This window comes from Lissotriton vulgaris, chromosome 5 (assembly GCF_964263255.1).
Source record: "Lissotriton vulgaris chromosome 5, aLisVul1.2, whole genome shotgun sequence".
Lineage (NCBI taxonomy): Eukaryota > Metazoa > Chordata > Amphibia > Caudata > Salamandridae > Lissotriton > Lissotriton vulgaris.
In genome coordinates this window covers 1,449,022,420-1,449,039,494 of record NC_141693.1, presented here as the reverse complement: position 1 = coordinate 1,449,039,494, position 17,075 = coordinate 1,449,022,420, and the positions used below count along the sequence as shown (strand labels likewise).

At 44.8% G+C, this 17,075-nt stretch overlaps 1 protein-coding gene and 1 long non-coding RNA gene across 2 annotated transcripts in view; both read right to left on the bottom strand.

Moving 5' to 3' along the window:
- Positions 1 to 423: 423 nt before the first annotated feature.
- LOC147712724 (uncharacterized) lies at positions 424 to 4,884 on the bottom strand. Its single transcript, XM_086919697.1, has 3 exons — positions 4,873 to 4,884; positions 3,374 to 3,461; positions 424 to 1,118 (listed from the first exon to the last, which is right to left on the bottom strand). The coding sequence occupies exons 1-3, from the start codon at positions 4,882 to 4,884 to the stop codon at positions 424 to 426; spliced, it is 795 nt and encodes a 264-aa protein (XP_086775823.1).
- A 5,171-nt stretch (positions 4,885 to 10,055) lies between these two features.
- Positions 10,056 to 17,075, bottom strand: part of LOC147712723 (uncharacterized) — a 689,664-nt gene continuing 682,644 nt past the window's right edge. The window contains exon 4 of the long non-coding RNA XR_015296017.1: positions 10,056 to 10,514. This is a non-coding gene — a long non-coding RNA (uncharacterized LOC147712723). The remainder of the gene's footprint in view (positions 10,515 to 17,075) is intronic.

Genomic DNA, 17,075 nt, shown 5'->3' with positions numbered 1-17,075 from the left:
AAATCCTACACTAAGCTAATCTAAGGCACTAACATCTACACTTATACTGTCTTACTGTTCCTAAACCTACCTCACACATACAACACAACACACAGATGTCCCCCCACCCCCTATTCAACAATCACACATCAGGCATACATACACTTAATCTAAACACATACTAATTAACCTACCTAACTAAACAATGATATATATATATATTTTTTTAAATCTTAAAATACATTTTACATACACTATACATCAACCCCCCACCCACTCTTAATAACTTAACACTTATCCTAACACTATTCCTAAGTACTTCAACTATCCTAACGGCTATCTAACAATTAAAGAGGTAAAAAATAACAATGTCAGTAACTTGACATGTGAAATTACATGTCAGGGACAACGACCACAGTTGTGATGGCGTTGTTGAGTCAGTGGTTATTGCTCATCGTCCATTTGGTGAATGGTGGCATTCATGTCAGCAACCATGCTCAACAGGGTGGCCAGCTGCAGTTGTATGCCTGCCACCTTCAAAGCCAGGTCCTTTTGGGCCTTTTCAATTGTGTCAATTTTGCCCATCAGCAGCACAACGTCGAGCTCTGGGGGAGCTGCTGCATGTCCAGTTGCTGGATGTCTGACTTCCGCACAAGCCAGATCAGGTGGCGGTACTGCTGCTTCATCTGTCTTAGTTGCAAGGGGCTGAGCAGTGGTGGGCCCAGACGGTGGAGCAGTGGTTGTCACAGGGGTCAGAGCAGAGGGATGTCCGGAAGTGGGATCTGTTGATGATCCGGAACCAAGATTAGCTGGGTGTGCGACCAAACCAGATGTTGATGGTGCAGAGGTGTGTAGGCCTGAGGGTCCACTCTGTTTTGGGGATGCGGTGTCCATTTGGGGATCTTGTTCTTGCCATGATCCAGTTGCTGGTCCGGTGTCCATGGGAGATGTCTTTTGCTTTTGCTTGCGGCTCCGCATGTTGGATGGGGGAGTGGGAGTTGGTGATCTCCAGGTTCCAGCTGCAAGTGACTGCTCATGTCTGTGTCCCATCTGCCTGAAGGAACGTCCAACATTGCGGATGTGGCGGTATCTTTCGAGACGAATCCGAAACTGCCTCTCCTCATCTTGTGACATGTTTTCTGCAATGGAGCAATAACATCCACATCAGTCTGCACTTACACATTGACACCTGTACACATTCGCATTAATGCAATGTTAGGCACATTTTGTCAAGGGCCTATTGTTAACAGGGCATCAATTTCAACGCATGTTGGCATCATCATTGATGGTCATACACAGGGATGCTAAGTGATGTTGCGTAATTCCTAACATGATCAAAAATCTAGATGACATGTAAGGCCTCAATACATATGAGACGGTGCATTCCAATGCATTTGTCCTGGGCATGAACCCAATGCTCTGCATTCTCATATGCAGGCCCCTTTTCAACATGATGCCAGTGCATCTGTGTGCAGGCAAGGTTTGTTTAGGCATTGTCAGTTGACACTTCATACGCAGATACAAAGCAAGGTATACAGACCATCATCCCTGTATGCTCCACAAGGCAACACACATGTAAAATGCACTATAGAAACGAAAAATGGGCAAATTAGGATTGTGTTGCTAGGAAAAACACAGGTGTGCACTGCTATTGATTTGGGCACCGCCTCCTATAATTTTTACACTTGTACATGGGGTGCTGCTTGGGAGTAAATACGTGCAGCGTTTTCACACAACGCAACACACACTGCACAACACTTTCATGGTAGACGCATCTTGACAGGGGACGTCATATCATGCCCAGCATTAAGGCCTGGTATGTGGATTGACTATGCCTGGTAAATGATGCAAGTACCATTTAGACACATGTACATCATTGCATATGAAGTAGTGATGTCAATAGGGAATTCTGCAGGTGACCATTTTAGTTGCATAGGTAACTGCATGAATGTTGTGCTAATTAATGATGGACTTGCAGCACTGTTGCATCCCTCTTACAATGGAAAGTACTGACACACGTGGGGCACAAGGAATTCCTACATGTAGGAGGTATATCTATGTTGTACTACAATTAGCATGTGTCATGTAGGCATTGTTTAAATACACTGACTCTCCTGTAGCCCAAGGCTCCTCGCTCAGCCTAAAACTCTTCAACATCTCCATGAGCACCCTTGCCGCCATTGCATGCACACACAACCACAACATAATCTCCTATGCCAATGACACCCATCTGGTACTCTCCCTCACCCAAGACCCAGCCCCAACCAAAATCAACCTCCATGAAGGAAAGAAAGACGCTGCAGAATGGAAGAAGCTCAGTCAGCAGAAACTGAAGTCACACAATACGGAGGTCATCATCCTTTGAAAATCAACTTCCGCCGGGGACGACTCCTGGTGGTCCACAACGCTGGCCACTGCAACAACACCCACGGAGCATACACGCCACTTGGGATTCATCCAGGTCTACTCACTCACAACGAACAAACAAGTGAACGTCATCTCATCCACACGCTTCTACACCCTGCGCATGCTCCGATAGATATTCTGGTGGATCACCACCGGAATGTGTGAGACGGTCACCCAGGCCCTCATCACCAGCCAACTGTACTACGGGAATGCCCTATACACAGGAACCACCGCCAGACTTCAGTTAGAACTACAACCCATAGTAAACGCATCCGCACAACTCATGCTCGACAGCCCTCACCACAGCAGCATATCTACCGGCCATATTAACCAACACTGGGTCACCGTCAACAGAAGGATCACGTTCAGGCTCCTCACTCACACACACACATAGCTACATGACATGGGCCCAGAAATACTCCTCATCCGCCTCTCGTTCTCAGATCCTACCGGCCACCTCCGCTCCACCAGCCTCGCACTCGCCACCATCCCAAGGATTCACTGATCCACCACTGGAGGTAGATCATCCTCCTACCTGGCCACCAAGACATGAAACTCCCTTGCCGCACACCTACGACTGACCCAGGACCATCTTACCTTCATTAAACAACTCAAGACCTGCCTATTTCATCAGTAGCAGCACACCCCTTCCCTTCAGCGCCTTGAGACCCTCACACCTGAGTATGGTGCTCTATGAAGGTATAGATGTATTGTTTGATTGTGGTCTTATTTTATGTGGTAGATACATACAGCAGCACAAGAAGTGTTACTGTGTCCCTCGCACACAGTAACAGCTCATACATGTGACCCTTATCTTTGACATTATGCATTTGTACATAGTGCCATTGAGTCCTTGACACTTCCATGCACATGTGATGTGTAAACATGCTGCATGCAAGATTGATGCTTTTGGACTGTCTGCATACAAGGCATGCATGAGGAGACATTGTAAGCATACAGACAAAGATAGAAATGATTTCACACTCACCAGTGGCCTTAGGATTCTTGAACAACTCCACCTCATCCCTTGCATATGGTGGTGGACCACCAACAAGGGAAAGACAATAGACCAGATTCTATGCGTATGTTGCATATTTCAAAACAGTACAGATATTACACGAGAGTCACTGGTATCTTCAACATCAGCTTACGTTGCGTCCCATGAGACTACCTGATTCTTACAACAGTCTCTGGCTAAGTGCTTCACATGTGAAGCACACTCTTCCACTGTATGTATAACACACATGTGCTCCCTTGTTTGTAGTGTCACATTGAGATGGCATTTGCCAAATACATGCACACTTGTCCCATATTGCAAATATGTTTGCATTGTGTTGATGTATGTGATTGTGCTTTTATGGGGGGACTTTGGTACAATGGTGAATGTGAACATCTGAGAATTCACAGATGTGCCAGGAGAATAATGCGTCACACACCAACAAACTGCAAATATCCGCCATTTCTATTCAAACAATTGTGGAATTTAAGTGGCCTTTTAGAGAAGTTTGACCTCCCTAATACACACATGGCTTAGCATTGGTTTATTGATCATTCCCAGATGTACTGGCACCCTTAGATGTGTCTGTGTCTCAGCTTCATTGATTTGTGCATTGTGACAACAACTGCAAGCAACATGCAATTACACACATACACATTGATCTGTCTGCAAGTACACCATGTACACGTGTACATGGGATTAACATTACATACACTTTTCCAGGCCTTGTAGATGTGTGCCTCTTTCCCACGTGACTAAGCACAATAGTGGCCTATAATTTGTATTGATGTTGTTGTTTAAGCACATCAAACATGTGCCCGGACGTAATCCCAGCTGTATGATGAATCCTATGTTTGGGTATGCTAACAAACCTTACTCAGACCATGGTATGCCATCATGTATGCACATTGTTGCATAAATGTATTTTTTTTTCATTTTGTTTTCCATTCTGCGCTGCATTTAACGACACAACTAGTTAGTGTACATCCAGTCATTGTGTAGAATCCAAGCAATTAAATGTGATCCTTCCTGCACACAGTCATGATGAATGAATGAAGACATTGTATGGTTTGCAATCAGTTGACACTTGTGCAGCTTCGCTGCATACAGATGGTAATGTAGCACATTGTGTATAGTGAAATACACATACAAACACGTTTGTGGAGAGATTTAGAACCACTACAAGGTTACTTGTGATGCTGGCAGACATACTCCTCTGAGGTGATGTCCCTGTAGATTATTACTGTATGTACAGGGCCTACAATGTGTGATGGAGGGGGGGAGCATGAAGTTTGCATCCAAGTTGCTGGCGATGTTATGCACTACTTTGGATGTTTTGGCCCATTGTTAATAGAATATTGTCAGTGTGTGAAATATTGTAGCAACAATCCATCATGCATACATATGATATACCATGGTGGAACATGTTGTTCCCTTTGTGCCTTTCCCTGACCTTGCCACCAAACTGCTGTCATGCAGTAGGACAATACCTTTTGCACCATGATGCAAGGGAGGCTGTGTTGCTTGGAAGAAGTTTTTTGTACCGTATGGGATACCTTCCTCAACATCAATGGTCAGAAACTGCATTGACATTTTTTGCTGTGTGCTGCACAATGCAGCTGCACACAGGGAAATATGAAATACATGGATACATGAAGACTTTACACCCCGTTGCGCCTCACTTACACCTCCCCAGGGCAGGCATGTGCTTTTTGCGCTGCCTCAGACTCATACATCTGTGGCCTTATTTTTAAAGGCCTTGCGCCGCCGGTGCGTCACTTTTGCACATGTTAATAAGTGACGCTCCGGCGGCGCAAGGCCTTCATAAATAAGGCCCCTGGAGCAGTGACAAAAGGCCATGGATGTTGATGTAGAAAGCCCAAACAACACCCATTGCACGCCCCTTTGACACAGAACAATGCATTGAAAGGGCGGATATTTATCATGCAGCATTATGCCTCAATGAGTGGCATAGTCCAGCATGATAAATATCACTCAGGCTTGTGCGTTACCAGAACGTCACTAAATCTGATGTTACAGCGGTGCAAGGGGCTTGTCAGTGAGGCCCCTGTAGTTTCAAAATGGAATAGCGTAACCTTACAAAACACCTGTTAATACATGAAATGAATGTAAGTTCACTTACCAATTGTTCCGTCAACCTCAATTCCAACGTGGTCCAGGAGATCCTGCTCACGGTTGATGATATCAGCCCACCGATGTTTGTACTGTCTCAGGATCCTGTCCACTCCAAAGATTCTTAACATCTGGTACCGCACCCTCTCCCACCTCAGCTTTCTTTCTTGGGTTAGGTAACACAGCAGTACCCTGCCTCCACTCCCAATCACATTTGGGAGGTAGTGGACTATCAGCCACAGTAGCCCCCCAAACTCCTGCTCAGTGAGGTTCCTGGACCTGGGTGGCATTGTGACAAAGCACAAGCCACGCTGTGTGAAAGCTACAAAAAAATGTTGACTTAACAGGAATCCCCCTATTACTATTAAAACCCCAAAACAGAACACTAATTCCCCTATTAGTAACTATTGAAACCCCTAAACAGAACACTAATCCCCCTATTACTAACTATTAAAACCCCTAAACAGAACACTAATCCCCCTATTACTAACTATTAAAACCCCTAAACAGGAAGACACCCATTTACACACAACAGACAGCTAGACAATACACAACAGTACAGAGACAATTTTGAGACAGTAAGCAAGACACACACTGAAAAACAACTTCAGGACAGGAAACAACTCTCAGCAATTGACAAACACACTCCTACACCTGCCAGAGACTACAAAGGAGTGAAATAGAAAGCGAAAGTTGGAATTACCTTCCTGTTTGTGAGCATGGCAGGCTGGTTACATCATTTCCTGTTGCAATGCGACTCGTTTCCGACAATGCGTCATTATTGGCATGCGAATAAAACCTAATTATGTTGCATCGTTGATTTGAAGCATGGTACACCGATTAAATATTTACCCTTACGGTGCGACCAGTTATTGCAGATGCGTCATTATTGTCATGCGAACAAATCATTATTATGTTGCATCGTTAATTTGAAGCATGGCTGACTGATGACATATTTTCCCCTTAAGGTGCGACCAGTTTTAGAAGATGCGACATTATTGGCATGCGTCACAATCTTCATTAATGGGGCATTGCTGTTTTTATCTGTCAATGTTGTTGCATATATTTACTGCTGTATTTTTGGCGCTGGGCAAAAGATGCGTGTTTACGCTTAGCATGAAAGTGTCTCAACAGGCACACAAAATGTTTGTGTGTAAATTTGTGGTGTTAGTATATTCAGCTGAGTCAGACTATGACATATGATGACCAAAGTCACTTTTGGGCCTTGTGTAACGTCACATTTGTCCGTAGAGTCAGGAATGCATGGGTCAGATTGTGACGTATGCAGACCTAACGTCACTTTTGTGCGTAGAGTCAGGAATACATGGGTCAGATTGTGACGTATGCAGACCTAACGTCACTTTTGTGCGTAGAGTCAGGAATACATGGGTCAGATTGTGACGTATGCAGACCTAACGTCACTTTTGTGCGTAGAGTCAGGAATACATGGGTCAGATTCTGACGTATGCAGACCTAACGTCACTTTTGTGCGTAGAGTCAGGAATGCATGGGTCAGATTGTGACGTATGCAGACCTAACGTCACTTTTGTGCGTTGAGTCAGGAATGCGTGGGTCAGATTGTGACGTATGCACACCTAACATCACTTTTGTGTGTAGAGTCAAGAATGCATGGGTCAGATTCTGACGTATGCAGACCTAACGTCACTTTTGTGCGTAGAGTCAGGAATGCATGGGTCAGATTCTGACGTATGCAGACCTAACGTCACTTTTGTGCCTAGGGTCAGGAATGCATGGGATCAATACGTCCTTTTGTGCATAGAGTCAGGAATGCATAGGTCAGATTGTGACGTATGCAGACCTAACGTCACTTTTGTGCGTAGAGTCAGGAATGCATGGGTCAGATTCTGACGTATGCAGACCTAACGTCACTTTTGTGCGTAGAGTCAGGAATACATGGGTCAGATTGTGACGTATGCAGACCTAGCGTCACTTTTGCGCGTAGAGTCAGGAATGCATGGGTCAGATTCTGACGTATGCAGACCTAACGTCACTTTTGTGCCTAGAGTCAGGAATGCATGGGTCAGATTCTGACGTATGCAGACCTAACGTCACTTTTGTGCCTAGAGTCAGGAATGCATGGGTCAGATTCTGACGTAGGCAGACCTAACGTCACTTTTGTGCCTAGAGTCAGGAATGCATGGGATCAATACGTCCTTTTGTGCGTAGAGTCAGGAATGCATGGCTCAGATTCTGACGTATGCAGACCTAACGTCACTTTTGTGCGTAGAGTCAGGAATGCATGGGTCAGATTCTGACGTATGCAGATCTAACGTCACTTTTGTGCCTAGAGTCAGGAATACATGGGTCAGATTGTGACGTATGCAGACCTAACGTCACTTTTGTGCGTAGAGTCAGGAATGCATGGGTCAGATTGTGACGTATGCAGACCTAACGTCACTTTTGTGCCTAGAGTCAGGAATGCATGGGTCAGATTCTGACGTATGCAGACCTAAGGTCACTTTTGTGGCTAGAGTCAGGAATGCATGGGTCAGATTCTGACGTAGGCAGCCCTAACCCCACATTTGTGCCTAGAGTCAGGAATGCATGGGATCAATACGTCCTTTTGTGCGTAGAGTCAGGAATGCATGGGTCAGATTGTGACGTATGCAGACCTAACATCACTTTTGTGCGTAGAGTCAGGAATGCATGGGTCAGATTCTGACGTATGCAGACCTAACGTCACTTTTGTGCGTAGAGTCAGGAATGCGTGGGTCAGATTGTGACGTATGCAGACATAATGTCACTTTTGTGCGTAGAGTCAGGAATGCATGGGTCAGATTCTGACGTATGCAGACCTAACGTCACTTTTGTGCGTAGAGTCAGGAATGCATGGGTCAGATTCTGACGTATGCAGACCTAACGTCACTTTTGTGCCTAGGGTCAGGAATGCATGGGATCAATACGTCCTTTTGTGCGTAGAGTCAGGAATGCATGGGTCAGATTGTGACGTATGCAGACCTAACGTCACTTTTGTGCGTAGAGTCAGGAATGCATGGGTCAGATTCTGACGTATGCAGACCTAACATCACTTTTGTGCATAGAGTCAGGAATGCATGGGTCAGATTGTGACGTATGCAGACCTAACGTCACTTTTGTGCCTAGAGTCAGGAATGCATGGGTCAGATTCTGACGTATGCAGACCTAACGTCACTTTTGTGGCTAGAGTCAGGAATGCATGGGTCAGATTCTGACGTATGCAGACCTAACGTCACTTTTGTGCGTAGAGTCAGGAATGCATGGGTCAGATTGTGACGTATGCAGACCTAACGTCACTTTTGTGCCTAGAGTCAGGAATGCATGGGTCAGATTCTGACGTATGCAGACCTAACGTCACTTTTGTGGCTAGAGTCAGGAATGCATGGGTCAGATTCTGACGTAGGCAGACCTAACGTCACATTTGTGCCTAGAGTCAGGAATGCATGGGATCAATACGTCCTTTTGTGTGTAGAGTCAGGAATCCATGGGTAAGATTGTGACGTATGCAGACCTAACATCACTTTTGTGCCTAGAGTCAGGAATACATGGGTCAGATTGTGACGTATGCAGACCTAACGTCACTTTTGTGCGTAGAGTCAGGAATGCATGGGTCAGATTGTGACGTATGCAGACCTAACGTCACTTTTGTGCATAGAGTCAGGAATGCATGGGTCAGATTCTGACGTATGCAGACCTAACGTCACTTTTGTGCGTAGAGTCAGGAATGCATAGGTAAGATTATGAAGTATGATACACCAACTTCATTTGTGTGCCTGCCCCATTTTTTCTAATATGCAAACTTGGGTGAGCACTGAGGGCTACTTTTTCATGGATGGTGATATTTTGGGTCACATCCACTGTGTAACATATTAATGAATGTAATGTTTGTCCTATTATTTATTTTGTTTCAACATGACTTTGCAACATACAAGTATATTTTTATGGTTTTTCCTGCTGTGTGATTTCATTATGTGGGATCATCTTCACCTGTGCTTTTTTCATATTGTGAACCCCAAAATCTGGATGGTAAATGTTGCTTATTGACAATTGTGAATTTTGAACCTCATTTATGATGTTTTGGCGTGGAAAATTACAGCATGCATTCCTGCTGCACTTCCCTACAGCAAGCAAATAGGGCGGGAAGGTGCTGTATCTATGAGATACGGGAGATTCCTGTGCTTTTCATGTGCGCTGACGCACAATGGCCAGCCTGCCTACCTGCACTATGGTTGCTGGGTTGCATGGAGGTATATTTTTGTACAGGAAGGGTCACCTTCATACACATGTGCATTCATACCCTGCACACAGACACATATGCACTATGGTGCCAGGGTACCTGTGTTGGCCAGACACTGGTGAGTGTGGCCATTGCAGGTGAAATTGCAAGGCAGTACAGTGTAAATGGATGTGTGGCCTGATGTATGAGTATGTCTGATGTCAGCCTCCAGACATGAGAGTCAATGCCATGTATATATTCCACATATGAGATTGTCATGCAACTTGCAGTGTGAATTTTTTAAGAAATAATCATGCACAAGCTAGAAAAGGTTGGATGATGCATTTTTATTTGTGTGAACAAAAATCAAGATGCATAATGATAATGTTATTTTTCACATTATTAAAAAAAATTACGCACTATGTTGGCATGTCTGCGGATGCCTGCTGCTGTGCTTTGGTTTGCTGGAGCATGGCCATCCTCCTGGTCATCCTCCGGCATTTGCGGATTTAATTCCGGTTCCTCATCCCAGGGGACTTTTGTCAGCACACATATGTTGTGCAGTATTGCACATGCCAATATTATTTTGCACACTGTCTGCGGTGAATACAACATAAGTCCACCAGACTTGTCCAAGCGCCTAAACCTGGCCTTCAGCAGACCAAAAGGTTCGTTCAACAATGTTCCTTGTCCTGCAATGTGTTTGGTTGTAGGCTATTTCCTGTGGCGACTGTGGGTTTCCGTAAGGTGTCATGACCCACGGCTGGATGCCATATCCCTGGTCAGCTGTAATGAAAAAAATGAGAAGGTACAATGAAATGTATGAAATGGTTCTGGTAAACTACAGGCCATATGCTGTGGGCAATATTTCATATGGCAGTGTCCATTGGGCATGGATGTTGCAGAGAACACACCCAGTGACTCACATGCAAGACACCTTTAGCACATATTTATGCTTGTAAATACATATTTGGAAGGACATGCATTGACTCCCTATATGGCTCTACATGACCTTCTATTTATGTATATGTATATACTAGTACAACATTATTCCATCCATGACCTCATTAAAGGGTCATTGAAGCAATATTACCAGTATGGCAGCATGGATGGTGCATAGTATCATACTCTTTTGCTTACCTACGGATGTACCATGTTACAACGCATACCGTTACAACTACCTACTATTACAACGCGACCATTACAACGCATACCATTACAACGCATAGCGCTTTGAGGTGCTGGATAGTGGTAAGTATAATTTACTATTCTAACTCCAGTCCCCGTGGACACTAGGGAAGGTGTTGGATAGTAAATTATACTTATTCCCTATCCTAGAGCGCCCCCCAGCGCAATGCGTTGTAATGGTATGCGTTGTAAAAGATGCGTTGTAATAGTAGGTAGTTGTAAAAGATGCGTTGTAACGGGTGTATACCTTACCTACAAGTAGGCCATTGCCATACTAGCCATTCTTGAAGCGGTCATTTATGATGCAGTTCCGGAATATGAAGGCATCATGTACACTGCCAAGGTATTTGGCCAGCACATTTGTAAATAGTCCACGGTGATCCACAATGGCCTGTACATTGATGGAATAAGTATGTTTTCGATTTATGTACAAATGTGCAGTTGCTGCCGGAGGTACTAATTGCACATGTGTACAGTCGATGGCACCCAGCACATGGGGTAAGCCTGCTATATCATAGAATCCTTGCTTGATCTCCATCTGCTGTTGTGGGTTGTTGGGGAAACGGAGGTAGCGGGGTGTCAGATGGATGATGGCATCCAGGACAGTGGGTAGGAATGATGAGAAAGCTGGCTGGGATATTCCTGCCACTTTGGCAACTGTTGTTTGGAAGGAGCCCAATGCTAGCATATGCAACACAGCCAGGAGCTTTGCCTGTGGCGGTATGTTGGTAGGCCTGTTGGTTGTTACCTCTAGCCTTGGTCCAATGAGTCATAGTAGATGTTCTATGGTCTGCTTCTTGAGGCGAAATAGACTTATGACCTCCTCATCCCTGAGGCCTCTCAGGACGCTCCTTTGATGGAATAATCGCTCCTTTCTCCGGCGTTGCCTTGGGGGGGGGGGGGTGATTTTGTGGGGCGGGGGGGTGTGGTGGGATTCCTGGTGCTAGTCATTTCCGTCTGGCAGCTAGTCGCAGCATTACCACCTCCATGGTGTGGGGATAGTTGCAGCAATTTCCACTCTGGCCTCTCCTCTTTATATGTGCCGATGCGTCATTTCTTGCGCGTCTGTTTTGCAGGCGCACCAATTCTGACGCAACCGCGTCGCTGCGCCATTTCAGCTACGGATGCGTCAAAAGTGGGAAAAGTCATAAATGTGGATGCATCACATTTGCGCTGGTTTTTCCGGGGTAACACCCACCTTGCATTAATTAATACTTACATGTCGCAGGGCATTTTGACGCAGTGGTTTTTCTGACGCAGAGGGGTGTAAGTGACGCATCGTCGGAGATGCGTTACGTCATTAATATGGCGCAGGAGTTGCGCCGATGATGCGTCATTATTTTTGACGCATTGACGGCGCAAGCTCTTCATAAATAAGGGCCAGTATATTTAGCGACCATAATCCACTAGTGGTGGAGCTAAAATTATTAAAAGTTAAGAATGCACCACCTAGAGTAGATACGATAGAAAGGATATCTGACCAAGGGAGGAGGCTCAGATGGTCCAAAATAGACGGGGATAAGTTGTATAAAAGCTTAATAACCACAGGGTCAGATGCAATAAGTGTATGCCTCGACCTAAATAAGGAGGGAGTGGCGGTAGTGACTGCATTCGAAGAGATGACACATCTCATCGACGGACTTCTAAAGACCACTAAAACTAGGGCACTAGCCACCACACCCCGATGGTTTGACAAAGAATGCTCAAAGGCACATAAAGATCTTAAACACAGCCTAAAACAGGGTCCCAGGGATAATACTCGAATAGCCCAATGCAGATTGAAATACAAAAAAACCCTAAAAACTCGCAAAGTTAGCCTTCAAAGACAAGCCTGGGAGGATTTAAGGGAGGCGGCAGAAAGAAGAGATCTGTCTGAGTTTTGGAAAATCATAAATAAACCGTGTTTCCAGGACTCAAACGCCCCACAAATCCTGAATACCATTCTAGCAGAGCAGTGGCAGGCCCATTTTCAGAACTTGTATAATCATACAGGCGAAACAAACCATGATGAAGGGCAGAGGCTAAAATTGACCACACGGCTAGAGATTTCCTTGGCAGAAGTGGAAGGGGCAATTTTGGGGCTAACCAAAAATAAAGCGTCTGGCCCAGATGGCATACCCCCCCACCTTTACCTTAGCAAAGTGGAACTGTGGGCTCCCATCCTCACGAGGGTCTTGAATGCGGCAGTAGAGGCAGGCCTGCCGCGCTCTTGGTCCTCGGCAACGATCGTTCCAATATTTAAAAAAGGGAACCGGGATGACCCCAATGCTAGCGCGCAATATCCCTGATCGATGTCACGGCGAAGGTGTTAGGTCGTGTCATTCTAAAACGTCTGTCAGAATGGGTCGATAGTAACCAGCTAATAACAGACATCCAATATGGGTTTAGGGAGGGATGGTCAACCACGGATCAGTGCCTGAACCTCTACCTCTTGATCGCCAAGTACACCATAGCCAGCAAGGGGGCGGTCTATCTAGGGTTTATGGACCTCTCCGCAGCTTTTGATCACGTGAATAGGGAGAAATTATGGGCCTTAATGATAGGCCTAGGGGTGGAACAAGATCTAGTTGACATCCTTAAGGCCCTACACTGGAATACATCTGCGTCTGTCCGCTATAATCAAGATGGAAGTAAGACCTTACCATTCCCATGCACGAGTGGAGTGCGGCAGGGCTGTATTTTAGCTCCATTTTTGTTCTCACTGTACATCAACAACTTGGACAGGGAACTATGTTCCCCCCAAATAGGTTCCCACCCAATCCCCGTCTTGCTTTACGCGGATGACGCGGTGCTGTTAGCCCGAACACCCGGGGGCTGCAGAGGCTGATTGACGGATTTGTAAGTTTTATGGCCACACTTGATCTGTCAGCAAATCTGGACAAGTCATATGTCATGTTAGCGGGGGCAAGACCAAACAAGAAATTTGCTTACAAGATAGGCTCCCACAAAATATGTCTGGTCCAGTCCTTTTCTTACCTAGGTGTACTATTCGACAGGCTTCTAAAGTTTAAATCCCTGGTGGACAAACACGCCGCATAACTGGTGGCCTCTACAGGGGCTATAATGGGCTATGGGAGAAGATTGGGAAGATGGTCCCCGGAGCAAGTGACGAATTTGTACAGATCAATATGCTGCGCTAAAGCAGCCTATGGGTCGGAAGTTTGGGGTTTTGTAAACACATACCAGGTCCAGGCAGAAGAAAATACATTTTTTAGAAGGATCTTGAAAGTACCGCAAAGCACCCCATCCTACATCATACACGAGGAATTAGGAGAACCTTATATTGAAGATCAAATCAAGATCAGGCCACTCTTGGCCTGGGTCAAAGTCTGGTCTAACCCCGAGGCTGGTTTGAGCAGACAAATTATCAAAGACTGCTTGAATCGTGACAAAGGGAGTTCCATCCCCTGGATAAAATATGTAAAAGATACTTTAGAGGCTATTGGTTCCAAGAACTTCTATACCGTGCCCGAAGCCCTTATCGCCCAGAACAAGACAACGGTCAAGAAACTGTTTGGTGAATGGACAACCATGAGCAGGGCGGCCATAGAAGAGAATCCACGGTTGTGTCTTATAGACTATTGAAAACGGAAAGTGGAAGGGAACCCTATTTATCAGTGACTCACAATGTACAAGACAGATTTTATATGACTCGTTTTAGGTTCAACATGTTGCACCATCTACTGTCTGTTCCCTCTGGTTTTACTTTAATGATGGAGCAGAAGGGTACCCGCGGCTGCGACAATAGGTCTCCGCAGGATACCCTTCACTTCGTATTGTTATGCTCATTTTATTCATCTCCCCGGCGTAAGTTCCTTGAGGGAATCTTGAAACGAGCTAAATTCAAACACGCCAAGGTAGCCCTATTGTTTTTGCAAAAGGTCACAGATGCTTACACACTGTCCTGTATAACGAGTTTTATTAAGGTGGCAATGAGACTAAGGAACACGAGAGAGACAAGTGATTGTAATGCCCTGTAAATAGAGACTGGATAATAGGAAACCTTTGATATGAATGTAATGTTTTTTTATCTTTTTAACGTGGCTTTTAAATGTTTTTATGTACTTTTATGGTATCTTCTGAAATGCTGAATAAAGATATTTGAACTTTAACTTGAACTAGTAACTAATTGTGCTTCAACTGAACCAGCCGACTAAATAAACTGCTCCAAATTCTTGTAGTCAGGCAAAAGGCTACACACTATTTTATTGAAACAGCAATCATCTAAAATAACACATGAAACAGAGTGAAGTTACTACTATATCAAGCTTTCGGGCCCTAATAAGCAACCATGTAGTTCAACCCAAAAAAAGAAACCATGGGGCATATTAACAAGGTACAGGGAAAATTAATGCTAAGGGCGCTTAAAGTTAATTTTTTTATCGCCACCTATCGCTGGATAATATCGCCTGGTTATCGCGTTATTAACAACGCTAACCGCCTAGGCGAGAAAAAATCCAGCGCTAGCAGCATTTTGGGAGGTTATCGCTGTTAATGCAGCGATAAAACTACAAGGATAAGGATATCCTTGTTGAAAAAAAAAAAAGGAAACACCGGGGACGTCAGCGGGCCCTCCCTCGTAATGAATCTGAGTTCCCACATCCTTGATGAAACCGAAGAACAAGTTCTTAACAAGGGTCTCGGATTAGTTTCCACAAATACTACTGATCCTTTCTTGACTAATATCGAAATGAACAGGTTCTTTAGAAAAATCAGACTGCACTTTCTCTATGCAAACAAAGAGACACTCGAGAACACTGGAGAAACTCTTGATGATAATACAGGCTAGAGAAACCTATCGAAATTCAATCCCACCACTACAGGCCTACCAGCAAAGGTCACGGCATTTGAAGAAGCTGTCAATCATGATCTACAGGGGCTTTTACAACAGCATCACAAACCCTTTATTAACCTAAGTAAAAAAGAACAAGCAGCCCTCAACGGCTTAGCGAATAATCCAGCTATTACTATTAAGCCGGCAGACAAAGGGGGTGCCACGGTCATCTTAGACACTGAGACCTATCGCCAAGAATGCCTCCGGCAATTGAGCGACAGTAAATTCTATCGCAAATTGGCCACAGACCCCACTCCCAGATTAACGACCATCATTGGGACTATTGTCGAAGAAGCTCTGGCTGAGGGCTGGATTACGACAAAAGAGGCGCAATTCCTATGTGCAGAGAACCCAGTGATGCCTTACTTCTATGTGCTGCCCAAGGTACATAAACCCCAGAGACCACCACCGGGGCGCCCCATAATATCGGGCATAGGTTCCTTGTTGGAACCTCTCTCCACCTTCGTGGATTGTTTTTTACAACCATTGGTACATAAAATGCCAACTTATCTAAAAGATACTAAGGCAGTACTTAGAATGCTTCCAGAAGTGACTTTTGACACAGCGCAGGACTTGTTGGTCTCATTCGATGTAGAGAGCCTCTACACCTCAATTCCACAAACCGAAACTTTGGAGGTTATAGAGGCCCTACTTGACACTCAGGATCTCAATTCAATAACACCTGTGAGATTGATTATGACTCTAGCCACTATAGCCATGACGGAAAATTTCTTCATGTATGAGGATACTGTGTACCTACAGATTAGCGGGACTAGTATGGGCAGCGTTTTTGCTCCTAGTCTCGCTAATCTGTACGTACACAGTTTTGAGCAACACCATGTGCTCAATGTGATCAATCCTTTCCTTGAAAACGTGCGTCTTTGGAAACGATACATTGACAACATCTTGGTAGTGTGGCATGGCTCAATGGATGACCTCAACAAATTTCATGAGTGGCTCAATGCGAGGAATCCTTTTCTCAAATTTACCATGGAATACAACAGAGAACAGTTATCTTTTCTTGACTTGCTAATCACGGCTACCCCTATGGGTTTGCACACAGAAATATATCGCAAACCTATAGCCAAAAATTCACTGTTGAATTACGAGAGTTTTCACCCGAGGGCACTTGTCAACAATCTGCCTTACGGACAATTTCTCCGTGTTCAACGTAACTGTTCAACAAAAACTGCTTTCGAAGAGCACTCCAAGACTTTAGAGAAACAGCTACTTGAGAAGGGATATCCAACCAAATTGGTGAGAGCCTCTAAAAAACGCGCTGCAAACAATAACAGAGAGGGTTTACTTGAACTACTACCCCCCAA

Bases quoted from the DNA above. Each gene is read 5' to 3' on its own strand.
- LOC147712724 (XM_086919697.1), bottom strand. The intron at 1,119-3,373 runs GTGAGTGTGAAA...GCTCCATTGCAG, and splicing joins CAAGAATCCTAAGGCCACTG to AAAACATGTCACAAGATGAG.